The sequence below is a fragment of the Taudactylus pleione genome, unplaced genomic scaffold, assembly GCF_031769625.1.
Source record: "Taudactylus pleione unplaced genomic scaffold, aTauple2 ptg001090l, whole genome shotgun sequence".
In the NCBI taxonomy this organism is placed as follows: domain Eukaryota; kingdom Metazoa; phylum Chordata; class Amphibia; order Anura; family Myobatrachidae; genus Taudactylus; species Taudactylus pleione.
Genome location: NW_028285491.1, coordinates 705,256 through 719,465, shown reverse-complemented (window position 1 = coordinate 719,465; position 14,210 = coordinate 705,256). Strand labels below are relative to the sequence as shown.

Here is a 14,210-nt window from a genome sequence, read left to right as displayed (position 1 = left end):
AATAGAAGTATTATAATTATTAGTACAAGTAGTATTACCAGCATTATAATTGATATTGATAGTACTGTTAGCAGTAATAGCTAATAAATACTAGTGAAAGTAATAGTAGTATTATTGCCCCCTTCTGGTCTACATCAGAATAAATAAGTTATGTGCCAGGAGTTAAGATGGCGGACAGAGCGGGCGGAAGTCCGTCCTTGCTGAGCAGGAAGTGAGCGAGGCCAATGATGTGGGCGGAAGTGTGCTAGCCGCCATGCTTGTACTCCCCGTGTCACCTCATTGGTTGCTCATATCGCGGGGTGAGAGATATCACTGTGCCGCCGCTGCACAGACCCCACAGCAGGGGCAGGGGGTATAATCATACTTTCACCTCACTGCTTTACTCCTACACTGACTCCTGAGGTGTAGAAAGATGGCGGACACGTGGCTTCCGCCGCCATTTTGGAGGTGGCAACTCTGAGTCTGACTGAAACGGGAACATCTGGAGTGCCGGGACCGGGGACTGCTGAGCCCAAATATGAAACTGCTTAGGAAAGATATAGAGAAAGACAACGCAGGGTGAGTGCTATATACTGGGTGTAACGCTCAGTAACACTTCTCCTGTATGTATATACTGGGTGTAACGTTCAGTACCACTTCTCTCCTGTATATACTGGGTGTAACGCTCAGTAACACTTCTCCTGTATGTATATACTGGGTGTAACGCTCAGTACCACTTCTCTCCTGTATGTATATACTGGGTGTAACGCTCAGTACCACTTCTCTCCTGTGTATATACTGGGTGTAACGTTCAGTACCACTTCTCTCCTGTATGTATATACTGGGTGTAACGCTCAGTACCACTTCTCCTGTATGTATATACTGGGTGTAACGTTCAGTACCACTTCTCTCCTGTATATACTGGGTGTAACGCTCAGTACCACTTCTCTCCTGTATATACTGGGTGTAACGCTCAGTACCACTTCTCTCCTGTATGTATATACTGGGTGTAACGCTCAGTACCACTTCTCTCCTGTGTATATACTGGGTGTAACGCTCAGTACCACTTCTCTCCTGTGTATATACTGGGTGTAACGCTCAGTACCACTTCTCTCCTGTGTATATACTGGGTGTAACGCTCAGTACCACTTCTCTCCTGTATGTATATACTGGGTGTAACGCTCAGTACCACTTCTCTCCTGTATGTATATACTGGGTGTAACGTTCAGTACCACTTCTCTCCTGTATATACTGGGTGTAACGCTCAGTACCACTTCTCTCCTGTATATACTGGGTGTAACGCTCAGTACCACTTCTCTCCTGTATGTATATACTGGGTGTAACGCTCAGTACCACTTCTCTCCTGTGTATATACTGGGTGTAACGCTCAGTACCACTTCTCTCCTGTGTATATACTGGGTGTAACGCTCAGTACCACTTCTCTCCTGTGTATATACTGGGTGTAACGCTCAGTACCACTTCTCTCCTGTATGTATATACTGGGTGTAACGCTCAGTACCACTTCTCTCCTGTATGTATATACTGGGTGTAACGCTCAGTACCACTTCTCTCCTGTATGTATATACTGGGTGTAACGCTCAGTACCACTTCTCTCCTGTGTATATACTGGGTGTAATGCTCAGTACCACTTCTCTCCTGTGTATACTGGGTGTAACGCTCAGTAACACTTCTCTCCTGTATGTATATACTGGGTGTAACGCTCAGTACCACTTCTCTCCTGTGTATATACTGGGTGTAACGCTCAGTACCACTTCTACTGTCCTGTATATATTGGGTGTAACGCTCAGTACCACTTCTCCTGTCCTGTATATATTGGGTGTAACGCTCAGTACCACTTCTCTCATGTATGTATATACTGGATGTAATGCTCAGTACCACTTCTCTCCTGTGTATATACTGGGTGTAACGTTCAGTACCACTTCTACTGTCCTGTATATATTGGGTGTAAAGCTCAGTACCACTTCTCCTGTCCTGTATATATTGGGTGTAACGCTCAGTACCACTTCTCTCTTGTATGTATATACTGGGTGTAACACTCAGTAACACTTCTCTCATGTATGTATATACTGGATGTAACGCTCAGTACCACTTCTCTCCTGTATGTATATACTGGGTGTAACGCTCAGTACCACTTCTCTCCTGTATGTATAGACTGGGTGTAATGCTCAGTACCACTTCTCTCCTGTGTATACCGGGTGTAACGCTCAGTAACACTTCTCTCCTGTATGTATATACTGGGTGTAACGCTCAGTACCACTTCTCTCCTGTGTATATACTGGGTGTAACGCTCAGTACCACTTCTACTGTCCTGTATATATTGGGTGTAACGCTCAGTACCACTTCTCCTGTCCTGTATATATATTGGGTGTAACGCTCAGTACCACTTCTCTCTTGTATGTATATACTGGGTGTAACGCTCAGTACCACTTCTCTCCTGTGTATATACTGGGTGTAACGCTCAGTACCACTTCTACTGTCCTGTATATATTGGGTGTAACGCTCAGTACCACTTCTCTCATGTATGTATATACTGGATGTAATGTTCAGTACCACTTCTCTCCTGTGTATATACTGGGTGTAACGCTCAGTACCACTTCTACTGTCCTGTATATATTGGGTGTAACGCTCAGTACCACTTCTCCTGTCCTGTATATATTGGGTGTAACGCTCAGTACCACTTCTCTCTTGTAACACTCAGTAACACTTCTCTCATGTATGTATATACTGGATGTAATGCTCAGTACCACTTCTCTCCTGTATATACTGGGTGTAATGCTCAGTACCACTTCTCTCCTGTGTATACTGGGTGTAACGCTCAGTACCACTTCTCTTGTGTGTATATACTGGGTGTAACGCTCAGTACCACTTTTGTCCTGTATATACCGGGTGTAACGTTCAGTACCACTTCTCTCCTGTGTATACTGGGTGTAACGCTCAGTACCACTTCTCTCCTGTGTATACTGGGTGTAACGCTCAGTACCACTTCTCTCTTGTATGTATATACTGGGTGTAACACTCAGTAACACTTCTCTCATGTATGTATATACTGGATGTAACGCTCAGTACCACTTCTCTCCTGTATATACTGTGTGTAACGCTCTGTACCACTTCTCCTGTCCTGTGTATACTGGGGGTAACGCTCAGTACCACTTCTCCTGTCCTGTGTATACTGGGGGTAACGCTCAGTACCACTTCTCCTGTCCTGTGTATACTGGCGGTAACGCTCAGTACCACTTCTCCTGTCCTGTGTATACTAGGGGTAACGCTCAGTATCAGTTATTTATGTATAACTGTACAGTATCACCTCTGTACTGTATGCTGGGTTCAGATCTTAGTACCACTTCTCTAGCCCTATATATTGGGTGTAACTCTTCTATTACTACTCATTTTTTTTATCTGTTATAGGTTTCAGCATCGTACTATGTACTCGTATACTGTAACTGCACAGTATCATGTTTTTAGTGTACTGGGTGTAACCTGCTGACTGCTGTGGGCCGTTAGAGAGTTTAGTTTTCACAACTGGGTCCTATGTGGATGTTTGAGCATGTTATACAGGGGGAGAGAGAGGGAGGAGTCCCGGAGGGGGGACTATACAGGGGGGAGGGGAGTCCTGGAGTGGGGATTATACAGGGGGGGGGGGGGAGAGAGAGGGGAGTCCCGGAGGGGGGATTATACAGGGGGGGGGGGGAGAGAGAGGGGAGTCCCGGAGGGGGGATTATACAGTGGGGGGAGGGGGATTATACAGGAGGGGGGAGAGGGAGGAGTCCTGGAGGGGGATTATACAGGGGGGAGAGAGAGAAGGGTCTCGGAGGGGGGATTATACAATGGGGGGGGAGGGGAGAGAGGAGTCCCGGAGGGGGGATTATGGAGGGAGGTTGGTTATATAGGGGGGAGAGAGGGGAGTCTCGGAGGGGGGATTATACAATGGGGGGGGAGGGGACAGAGGAGGGAGGGAGGTTATACAGGGGGGAGAGAGGGGAGTCCCGGAGGGGGGATTATACAGGGGGGAGAGAGGGGAGTCTCGGAGGGGGGATTATACAATGGGGGGGGGAGGGGAGAGAGGAGGGAGGGAGGTTATACAGGGGGGAGAGAGGGGAGTCCCGGAGGGGGGTTTATACAGTGGAGGAGAGTCCTGGTGTATTGGGGGTAGCTCTGAGATGGGGGGTATAGTGCACATCGTCTGTATGTATTTGCCCTGGTTACTGGGATGTCTGTATGACTGTAACGTTCCCATATCAGACAGGTGACGCTGGTCCCGGAGGAGGCGGAGGACATGTGGCATACGTACAACCTGCTCCAAGTGGGCGACAGTCTTCAGGCTTCAACCATCAGGTTAGTGCCCCCAGCGATGAGGCCTAGTCCTCGCCCCACAGCTCTAGATTAACCGCACCATAGATAGAATCCCGTCCATGTGTTACGCATGAGGCAGAGACTATGATAGGTGATCTTGGTGGAGAATTGTCACGTTATATTATATCACACTCTGGCCCTCATTCAGAGGTGGTCGCAAGAAGCGTCCGCTCATTCTGAATGAGGGCGGCCGCTTGTATTTTTTAGTGCGAGAAAAAGGATCTGAACAGCGCTAAATAGTCCTATCAATTGGTAAATTGGTGAAAGATGGAAATAGTCATAAGAACATCCAAATACAATAGATCTAAAACCAAAGAATTAGTGAATAAATGGTCTAAAAAGTCAATATACACTATAATCAGTGTTCAAGATCTACACGGCTTGATTGAGAATATCGATTTATTGTAATATAAAATAAATTAAAAATAGTGCATTTCATAGGCTTTATATTTCATAACATAAACAGCAGAAATAAAACACGATACCAAATAATAAAACATTATAAACAGAAAATAAAGTGAATACAAAATATACAAATATTGATCCAGAGAAAAAAAGGCCAAAAAGAATAGTCCGTATGAATTGATGAAATATATGATGAAGATATTGATATAAATGAATTGATGTGAGACATATGTCTCCATGAACAGTCTTGCTAGAGATAGTAATAAATATGTATTAAAATGACAGTCGCTGGTCTACACGTGTGGATCCGGAATAATATCGGGCAGATATAATTACCAAACGTCATTCCATGTCCACAGGATAAAATAAATGCAGATTTTCTGGTTGGTACTTGAAGAAGGAGTTCTGGCTACTGAGGAAGCTGAGGGACCTACCACAGCGAAACGCGTTTGGCACCCCACCGTCTTACAGCACTTGGATTTCTATGTGGATATCGATTCCGGACCAGCACCACTTTCATCTTCCAGAACTCCTTCTTCAAGTACCAACCATCATATATTTCATCAATTCATACGGACTATTCTTTTTGGCCTTTTTTTCTCTGGATCAATATTTGTATATTTTGTATTCACTTTATTTTCTGTTTATAATGTTTTATTATTTGGTATCGTGTTTTATTTCTGCTGTTTATGTTATGAAATATAAAGCCTATGAAATGCACTATTTTTAATTTATTTTATATTACAATAAATCGATATTCTCAATCAAGCCGTGTAGATCTTGAACACTGATTATAGTGTATATTGACTTTTTAGACCATTTATTCACTAATTCTTTGGTTTTAGATCTATTGTATTTGGATGTTCTTATGACTATTTCCATCTTTCACCAATTTACCAATTGATAGGACTATTTAGCGCTGTTCAGATCCTTTTTTCTCTTTTTTTATATATTGTTAGGAGTTGACGCCTCCACTAGCTGCTTATCTGACAGCGCCAACTGATATCTCTTTTTTATTTTTTAGTGCGGCCTCCTGGTCGCTAGCTAAGCTGGGTTACCACCCACAGCTTTAGCGGCCGACCAGGTTGATAGTCGCGATGGTCAAGACCATCGGGGCTTGCGACGAGACCCTAAGACCCTTCCTGCTCTGATCGAGCAGGAAGCTCCCCACTGACATCACTGCTGATGTCAGTGCGGCCGCCCACAAAACGCCAGGCGTTCCGTCAGGACCGCTTCCGTTTGTGTAGCCACCCCCCCGCCCCTTTTGTAGTGAGCTTCGGAGCAAGAGAATTTCTTTCTCGCTCCAGGGCTTGCGCACGCGCAGTGCGGCCGCTGCGCGTGCGCAGGGCCCTAACATCGACCCAGTTGCGAGTGCTCAGCGCTTGTGACCGGGTCTGAATGAGGGCCTGTGTTCTTCTCCGCTTGGTGGAGAATTGTCACATTATATTATATCACACTCTGTTCTCCTCCAGGAAGGTGCAGACGGAGTCGGCCACAGGCAGTGTGGGCAGTAATCGTGTCAGGACCACACTCACCATCTGCGTAGAGAATATTGACTTCGACTCCCAGGCCTGCCAGCTGCGCGTCAAAGGCATTAACATCCAGGAGAACCAGTATGTCAAGGTAACTGGTACCAGTCCTAGATCAGTTTTCTGCCTCTATACCGCTTCCTATTCTCACACTGTGTCGCTCTATCTGCAGATGGGGGGTTATCACACCATAGAGCTCGAACTGAACCGCAAGTTCACACTGGCCAAGAAACAGTGGGACAGCGTTGTGCTGGAGAGGATAGGTAAGGAAGTCCCTACACCCCGATAAGTTACCCACCTCACCCCCTCTACCCAGACCAACACCAGAATGGGAAACAGCCATTCCAACCAACGCCCACACTACAGGAACGAGCCACCCAGCCGTCCCAACCTACGCCCACACTACAGGATCCAGCCACACAGCCATCCCACACTACAGGAACCAGCCACCCAGCCGTCCCAACCAACGCCCACACTACAGGAACCAGCCACCCAGCCGTCCCAACCAACGCCCACACTACAGGAACCAGCCGTCCCAACCAACACCCACATTACAGGACCCAGCCGTCCATCCGTCACATCCAACACCCACATTACAGGACCCAGCCGTCCATTCGTCACATCCAACACCCACATTACAGGACCCAGCCACCTATCCGTCACATCCAGCACCCACATTACAGGACCCAGCCGCCCATCCGTCCATCCGTCCCAACCTACACCCACATTACAGGAACCAGCCACCCAGCCGTCCCAACCAACGCCCACAATACAAGTACCAGCCACACAGCCGTCCCAACCAACACCCACATTACAGGACCCAGCCGCCCATCTGTCCCAACCAACATCCACATTACAGGACCCAGCCGCCCATCTGTCCCAACCAACATCCACATTACAGGACCCAGCCACCCATCCGTCACATCCATCACCCACATTACAGGACCCAGCCGCCCATCCATCCCAACCAACACCCACATTACAGGACCCAGCTACCCATCCGTCACATCCAACACCCACATAACAGGACCCAGCCGCCCATCCGTCACATCCAACACCCACATTACAGGACCCAGCCACCTATCCGTCACATCCAGCACCCACATTACAGGACCCAGCCGCCCATCCGTCCATCCGTCCCAACCTACACCCACATTACAGGAACCAGCCACCCAGCCGTCCCAACCAACGCCCACAATACAAGTACCAGCCACACAGCCGTCCCAACCAACACCCACATTACAGGACCCAGCCGCCCATCTGTCCCAACCAACATCCACATTACAGGACCCAGCCACCCATCCGTCACATCCATCACCCACATTACAGGACCCAGCCGCCCATCCATCCCAACCAACACCCACATTACAGGACCCAGCTACCCATCCGTCACATCCAACACCCACATAACAGGACCCAGCCGCCCATCCGTCCCAACCTACTCCCACATTACAGGACCCAGCCGCCCATCCGTCACATCCAACACCCACATTACAGGACCCAGCCGCCCAGCCGTCCCAACCAACGCCCACAATACAAGTACCAGCCGTCCCAACCAACGCCCACATTACAGGACCCAGCCGCCCATCTGTCCCAACCAACATCCACATTACAGGACCCAGCCGCCCATCCGTCACATCCAACACCCATATTACAGGACCCAGCCGCCCATCTGTCACATCCAACACCCACATTACAGGACCCAGCCGCCCATCCGTCCCAACCAACATCCACATTACAGGACCCAGCCGCCCATCCGTCCCAACCAACACCCACATTACAGGACCCATCCGTCACATCCAACAGCCACATTACAGGAACCAGCCACCCAGCCGTCCCAACCAACACCCACATTACAGGACCCAGCCGCCCATCTGTCCCAGCCAACACCCACATTACAGGACCCAGCTACCCATCCGTCACATCCAACACCCACATTACAGGACCCAGCCACCCATCCGTGCCAACCAACACCCACATTACAGGACCCACTCGTCACATCCAACACCCACATTACAGGACCCAGCCGTCCATCCGTCCCAACCAACATCCACATTACAGGACCCACCCGTCGCATCCAACACCCACATTACAGGACCCAGCCGTCCATCCGTCCCAACCAACATCCACATTACAGGACCCAGCCATCCCAACCAAAACCCACATTAAAGGACCCATCCGTCACATCCAACACCCACATTACAGGACCCAGCCGTCCATCCATCACATCCAACACCCACATTACAGGAACCAGCCACCCAGCCGTCCCAACCAACGCCCACATTACAGGACCCAGCCGTCCATCTCTCCCAACCAACACCCACATTACAGGACCCAGCCGCCCATCCGTCCCAACCGACACCCACATTACAGGACCCAGCCGACAATCCGTCCCAACCGACACCCACATTACAGGACCCATCCGTCACATCCAACACCCACATTACAGGAACCAGCCACCCATCCGTCCCAACCAACACCCACATTACAGGACCCAGCCGCCCATCCGTCCCAACCAACACCCACATTACAGGACCCAGCCGCCTATCCGTCCCAACCAACACCCACACTACAGGACCCAGCCGCCCATCCGTCCCAACCAACACCCACACTACAGGACCCAGCCGTCCATCCGTCCCAACCAACACCCACATTACAGGACCCAGCCGTTCATCCGTCCCAACCAACACCCACATTACAGGACCCAGCCGCCCATCCTTCCCAACCAACACACACATTACAAGACCCAGCTGTCCATCTGTCCCAACCAACACCCACACTACAGGACCCAGCCGCCCATCCGTCCCAACCAACACCCACATTACAGGACCCAGCCGCCCATCCGTCCCACCCAACACCCACATTACAGGACCCAGCCGCCCATCCGTCCCATCCAACACCCACATTACAGGACCCAGCCGCCCATCCGTCCCAACCAACATCCACATTACAGGACCCAGCCGCCCATCCGTCCCAACCAACACCCACATTACAGGACCCAGCCGCCCATACGTCCCAACCAACACCTACACTACAGGACCCAGCCGTCCATCCGTCCCAACCAACACCCACATTACAGGACCCACCCATCACATCCAACACCCACATTACCGGACCCAGCCGTCCATCCGTCCCAACCAACACCCACATTACAGGACCCACTCGTCACATCCAACACCCACATTACAGGACCCAGCCGTCCATCCGTCCCAACCAACATCCACATTACAGGACCCAGCCATCCCAACCAACACCCACATTAAAGGACCCAGCCGTCCATCCGTCACATCCAACACCCACATTACAGGACCCAGCCGTCCATCCGTCACATCCAACACCCACATTACAGCAACCAGCCACCCAGCCGTCCCAACCAACGCCCATATTACAGGACCCAGCCACCCAGCCGTCCCAACCAACGCCCATATTACAGGACCCAGCCGCCCATCCGTCCCAACCGACACCCACATTACAGGACCCAGCCGCCCATCCGTCCCAACCAACACCCACATTACAGGACCCATCCGTCACATCCAACACCCACATTACAGGAACCAGCCACCCAGCTGTCCCAACCAACACCCACATTACAGGACCCAGCCGCCCATCCGTCCCAACCAACACCCACATTACAGGACCCAGCCGCCTATCCGTCCCAACCAACACCCACACTACAGGACCCAGCCGCCCATCCGTCCCAACCAACACCCACACTACAGGACCCAGCCGTCCATCCGTCCCAACCAACACCCACATTACAGGACCCAGCCGTTCATCCGTCCCAACCAACACCCACATTACAGGACCCAGCCGTCCCAACCAAAACCCACATTAAAGGACCCATCCGTCACATCCAACACCCACATTACAGGACCCAGCCGTCCCAACCAACACCCACATTAAAGGACCCAGCCGTCCATCCGTCACATCCAACACCCACATTACAGGACCCAGCCACCCATCCGTCCCAACCAACACCCACATTACAGGACCCACTCGTCACATCCAACACCCACATTACAGGACCCAGCCGTCCATCCGTCCCAACCAACATCCACATTACAGGACCCACCCGTCGCATCCAACACCCACATTACAGGACCCAGCCGTCCATCCGTCCCAACCAACATCCACATTACAGGACCCAGCCGTCCCAACCAAAACCCACATTAAAGGACCCATCCGTCACATCCAACACCCACATTACAGGACCCAGCCGTCCATCCATCACATCCAACACCCACATTACAGGAACCAGCCACCCAGCCGTCCCAACCAACGCCCACATTACAGGACCCAGCCGTCCATCTCTCCCAACCAACACCCACATTACAGGACCCAGCCGCCCATCCGTCCCAACCGACACCCACATTACAGGACCCAGCCGACCATCCGTCCCAACCGACACCCACATTACAGGACCCATCCGTCACATCCAACACCCACATTACAGGAACCAGCCACCCATCCGTCCCAACCAACACCCACATTACAGGACCCAGCCGCCCATCCGTCCCAACCAACACCCACATTACAGGACCCAGCCGCCTATCTGTCCCAACCAACACCCACACTACAGGACCCAGCCGCCCATCCGTCCCAACCAACACCCACACTACAGGACCCAGCCGTCCATCCGTCCCAACCAACACCCACATTACAGGACCCAGCCGTTCATCCGTCCCAACCAACACCCACATTACAGGACCCAGCCGCCCATCCTTCCCAACCAACATACACATTACAAGACCCAGCTGTCCATCTGTCCCAACCAACACCCACACTACAGGACCCAGCCGCCCATCCGTCCCAACCAACACCCACATTACAGGACCCAGCCGCCCATCCGTCCCACCCAACACCCACATTACAGGACCCAGCCGCCCATCCGTCCCATCCAACACCCACATTACAGGACCCAGCCGCCCATCCGTCCCATCCAACACCCACATTACAGGACCCAGCCGCCCATCCGTCCCAACCAACATCCACATTACAGGACCCAGCCGCCCATCCGTCCCAACCAACACCCACATTACAGGACCCAGCCGCCCATACGTCCCAACCAACACCCACATTACAGGACCCACCCATCACATCCAACACCCACATTACCGGACCCAGCCGTCCATCCGTCCCAACCAACACCCACATTACAGGACCCACTCGTCACATCCAACACCCACATTACAGGACCCAGCCGTCCATCCGTCCCAACCAACATCCACATTACAGGACCCAGCCATCCCAACCAACACCCACATTAAAGGACCCAGCCGTCCATCCGTCACATCCAACACCCACAATACAGGACCCAGCCGTCCATCCGTCACATCCAACACCCACATTACAGGAACCAGCCACCCAGCCGTCCCAACCAACGCCCACATTACAGGACCCAGCCGCCCATCCGTCCCAAACGACACCCACATTACAGGACCCAGCCGCCCATCCGTCCCAACCAACACCCACATTACAGGACCCATCCGTCACATCCAACACCCACATTACAGGAACCAGCCACCCAGCTGTCCCAACCAACACCCACATTACAGGACCCAGCCGCCTATCCGTCCCAACCAACACCCACACTACAGGACCCAGCCGCCCATCCGTCCCAACCAACACCCACACTACAGGACCCAGCCGTCCATCCATCCCAACCAACACCCACATTACAGGACCCAGCCGTTCATCCGTCCCAACCAACACCCACATTACAGGACCCAGCCGTCCATCCGTCCCATCCAACACCCACATTACAGGACCCAGCCATCCCAACCAACACCCACATTACAGGACCCAGCCGTCCATCCGTCCCAACCAACACCCACATTACAGGACCCAGCCGTCCATCCTTCCCAACCAACACACACATTACAAGACCCAGCTGTCCATCTGTCCCAACCAACACCCACACTACAGGACCCAGCCGCCCATCCTTCCCAACCAACACACACATTACAGGACCCAGCCGCCCATCCGTCCCATCCAACACCCACATTACAGGACCCAGCTGCCCATCCGTCCCATCCAACACCCACATTACAGGACCCAGCCGCCCATCCGTCCCAACCAACATCCACATTACAGGACCCAGCCGCCCATCCGTCCCAACCAACACCCACATTACAGGACCCAGCCGCCCATACGTCCCAACCAACACCTACACTACAGGACCCAGCCGTCCATCCGTCCCAACCAACACCCACATTACAGGACCCGCCCATCACATCCAACACCCACATTACAGGACCCAGCCGTCCATCCGTCCCAACCAACACCCACATTACAGGACCCACTCGTCACATCCAAAACCCACATTACAGGACCCAGCCGTCCATCCGTCCCAACCAACATCCACATTACAGGACCCACCCGTCGCATCCAACACCCACATTACAGGACCCAGCCGTCCATCCGTCCCAACCAACATCCACATTACAGGACCCAGCCATCCCAACCAACACCCACATTAAAGGACCCATCCGTCACATCCAACACCCACATTACAGGACCCAGCCGTCCATCCGTCACATCCAACACCCACATTACAGGAACCAGCCACCCAGCCGTCCCAACCAACGCCCACATTACAGGACCCAGCCGTCCATCTCTCCCAACCAACACCCACATTACAGGACCCAGCCGCCCATCCGTCCCAACCGACACCCACATTACAGGACCCATCCGTCACATCCAACACCCACATTACAGGAACCAGCCACCCAGCTGTCCCAACCAACACCCACATTACAGGACCCAGCCGCCCATCCGTCCCAACCAACACCCACATTACAGGACCCAGCCGCCTATCCGTCCCAACCAACACCCACACTACAGGACCCAGCCGCCCATCCTTCCCAACCAACACCCACACTACAGGACCCAGCCGTCCATCCGTCCCAACCAACACCCACATTACAGGACCCAGCCGTTCATCCGTCCCAACCAACACCCACATTACAGGACCCAGCCGCCCATCCTTCCCAACCAACACACACATTACAAGACCCAGCCGTCCATCCGTCCCATCCAACACCCACATTACAGGACCCAGCCATCCCAACCAACACCCACATTACAGGACCCAGCCGTCCATCCGTCCCAACCAACACCCACATTACAGGACCCAGCCGTCCATCCGTCCCAACCAACACCCACATTACAGGACCCAGCCGTCCATCCGTCCCAACCAACACCCACATTACAGGACCCACCCGTCCATCCGTCCCAACCAACACCCACATTACAGGACCCACCCGTCACATCCAACACCCACATTACAGGACCCAGCCGCCCATCCGTCCCAACCAACACCCACATTACAGGACCCAGCCGCCCATCCGTCCCAACCAACACCCACATTACAGGACCCAGCCGCCCATCCGTCCCAACCAACATCCACATTACAGGACCCAGCCGCCCATCCGTCCCAACCAACATCCACATTACAGGACCCAGCCGCCCATCCGTCCCAACCAACATCCACATTACAGGACCCAGCCGCCCATCCGTCCCAACCAACACCTACACTACAGGACCCAGCCGTCCATCCGTCCCAACCAACACCCACATTACAGGACCCAGCCGTCACATCCAACACCTACATTACAGGACCCAGCCGCCCATCCGTCCCAACCAACACCCACATTACAGGACCCAGCCGCCCATCCGTCCCAACCAACACCTACACTACAGGACCCAGCCGTCCATCCGTCCCAACCAACACCCACATTACAGGACCCACCCGTCACATCCAACACCCACATTACAGGACCCAGCCGTCCATCCGTCCCAACCAACACCCACATTACAGGACCCAGCCGTCCATCCGTCCCAACCAACACCCACATTACAGTACCCAGCCGTCCATCCGTCCCAACCAACACCCACATTACAGGACCCAGCCGCCCATCCGTCCCA

At 52.6% G+C, this 14,210-nt stretch overlaps 1 protein-coding gene across 1 annotated transcript in view; it reads left to right on the top strand.

The window, feature by feature from the left end:
* The first annotated feature begins 282 nt into the window (after positions 1-282).
* Positions 283-14,210, top strand: part of PELO (pelota mRNA surveillance and ribosome rescue factor) — a 64,312-nt gene continuing 50,384 nt past the window's right edge. The window contains exons 1-4 of the mRNA XM_088461720.1: positions 283-558; positions 4,240-4,332; positions 6,228-6,378; positions 6,457-6,547. Coding sequence (XP_088317846.1) covers positions 518-558; positions 4,240-4,332; positions 6,228-6,378; positions 6,457-6,547 — 376 coding nt within the window. The 5' untranslated portion in view covers positions 283-517. The remainder of the gene's footprint in view (positions 559-4,239; positions 4,333-6,227; positions 6,379-6,456; positions 6,548-14,210) is intronic.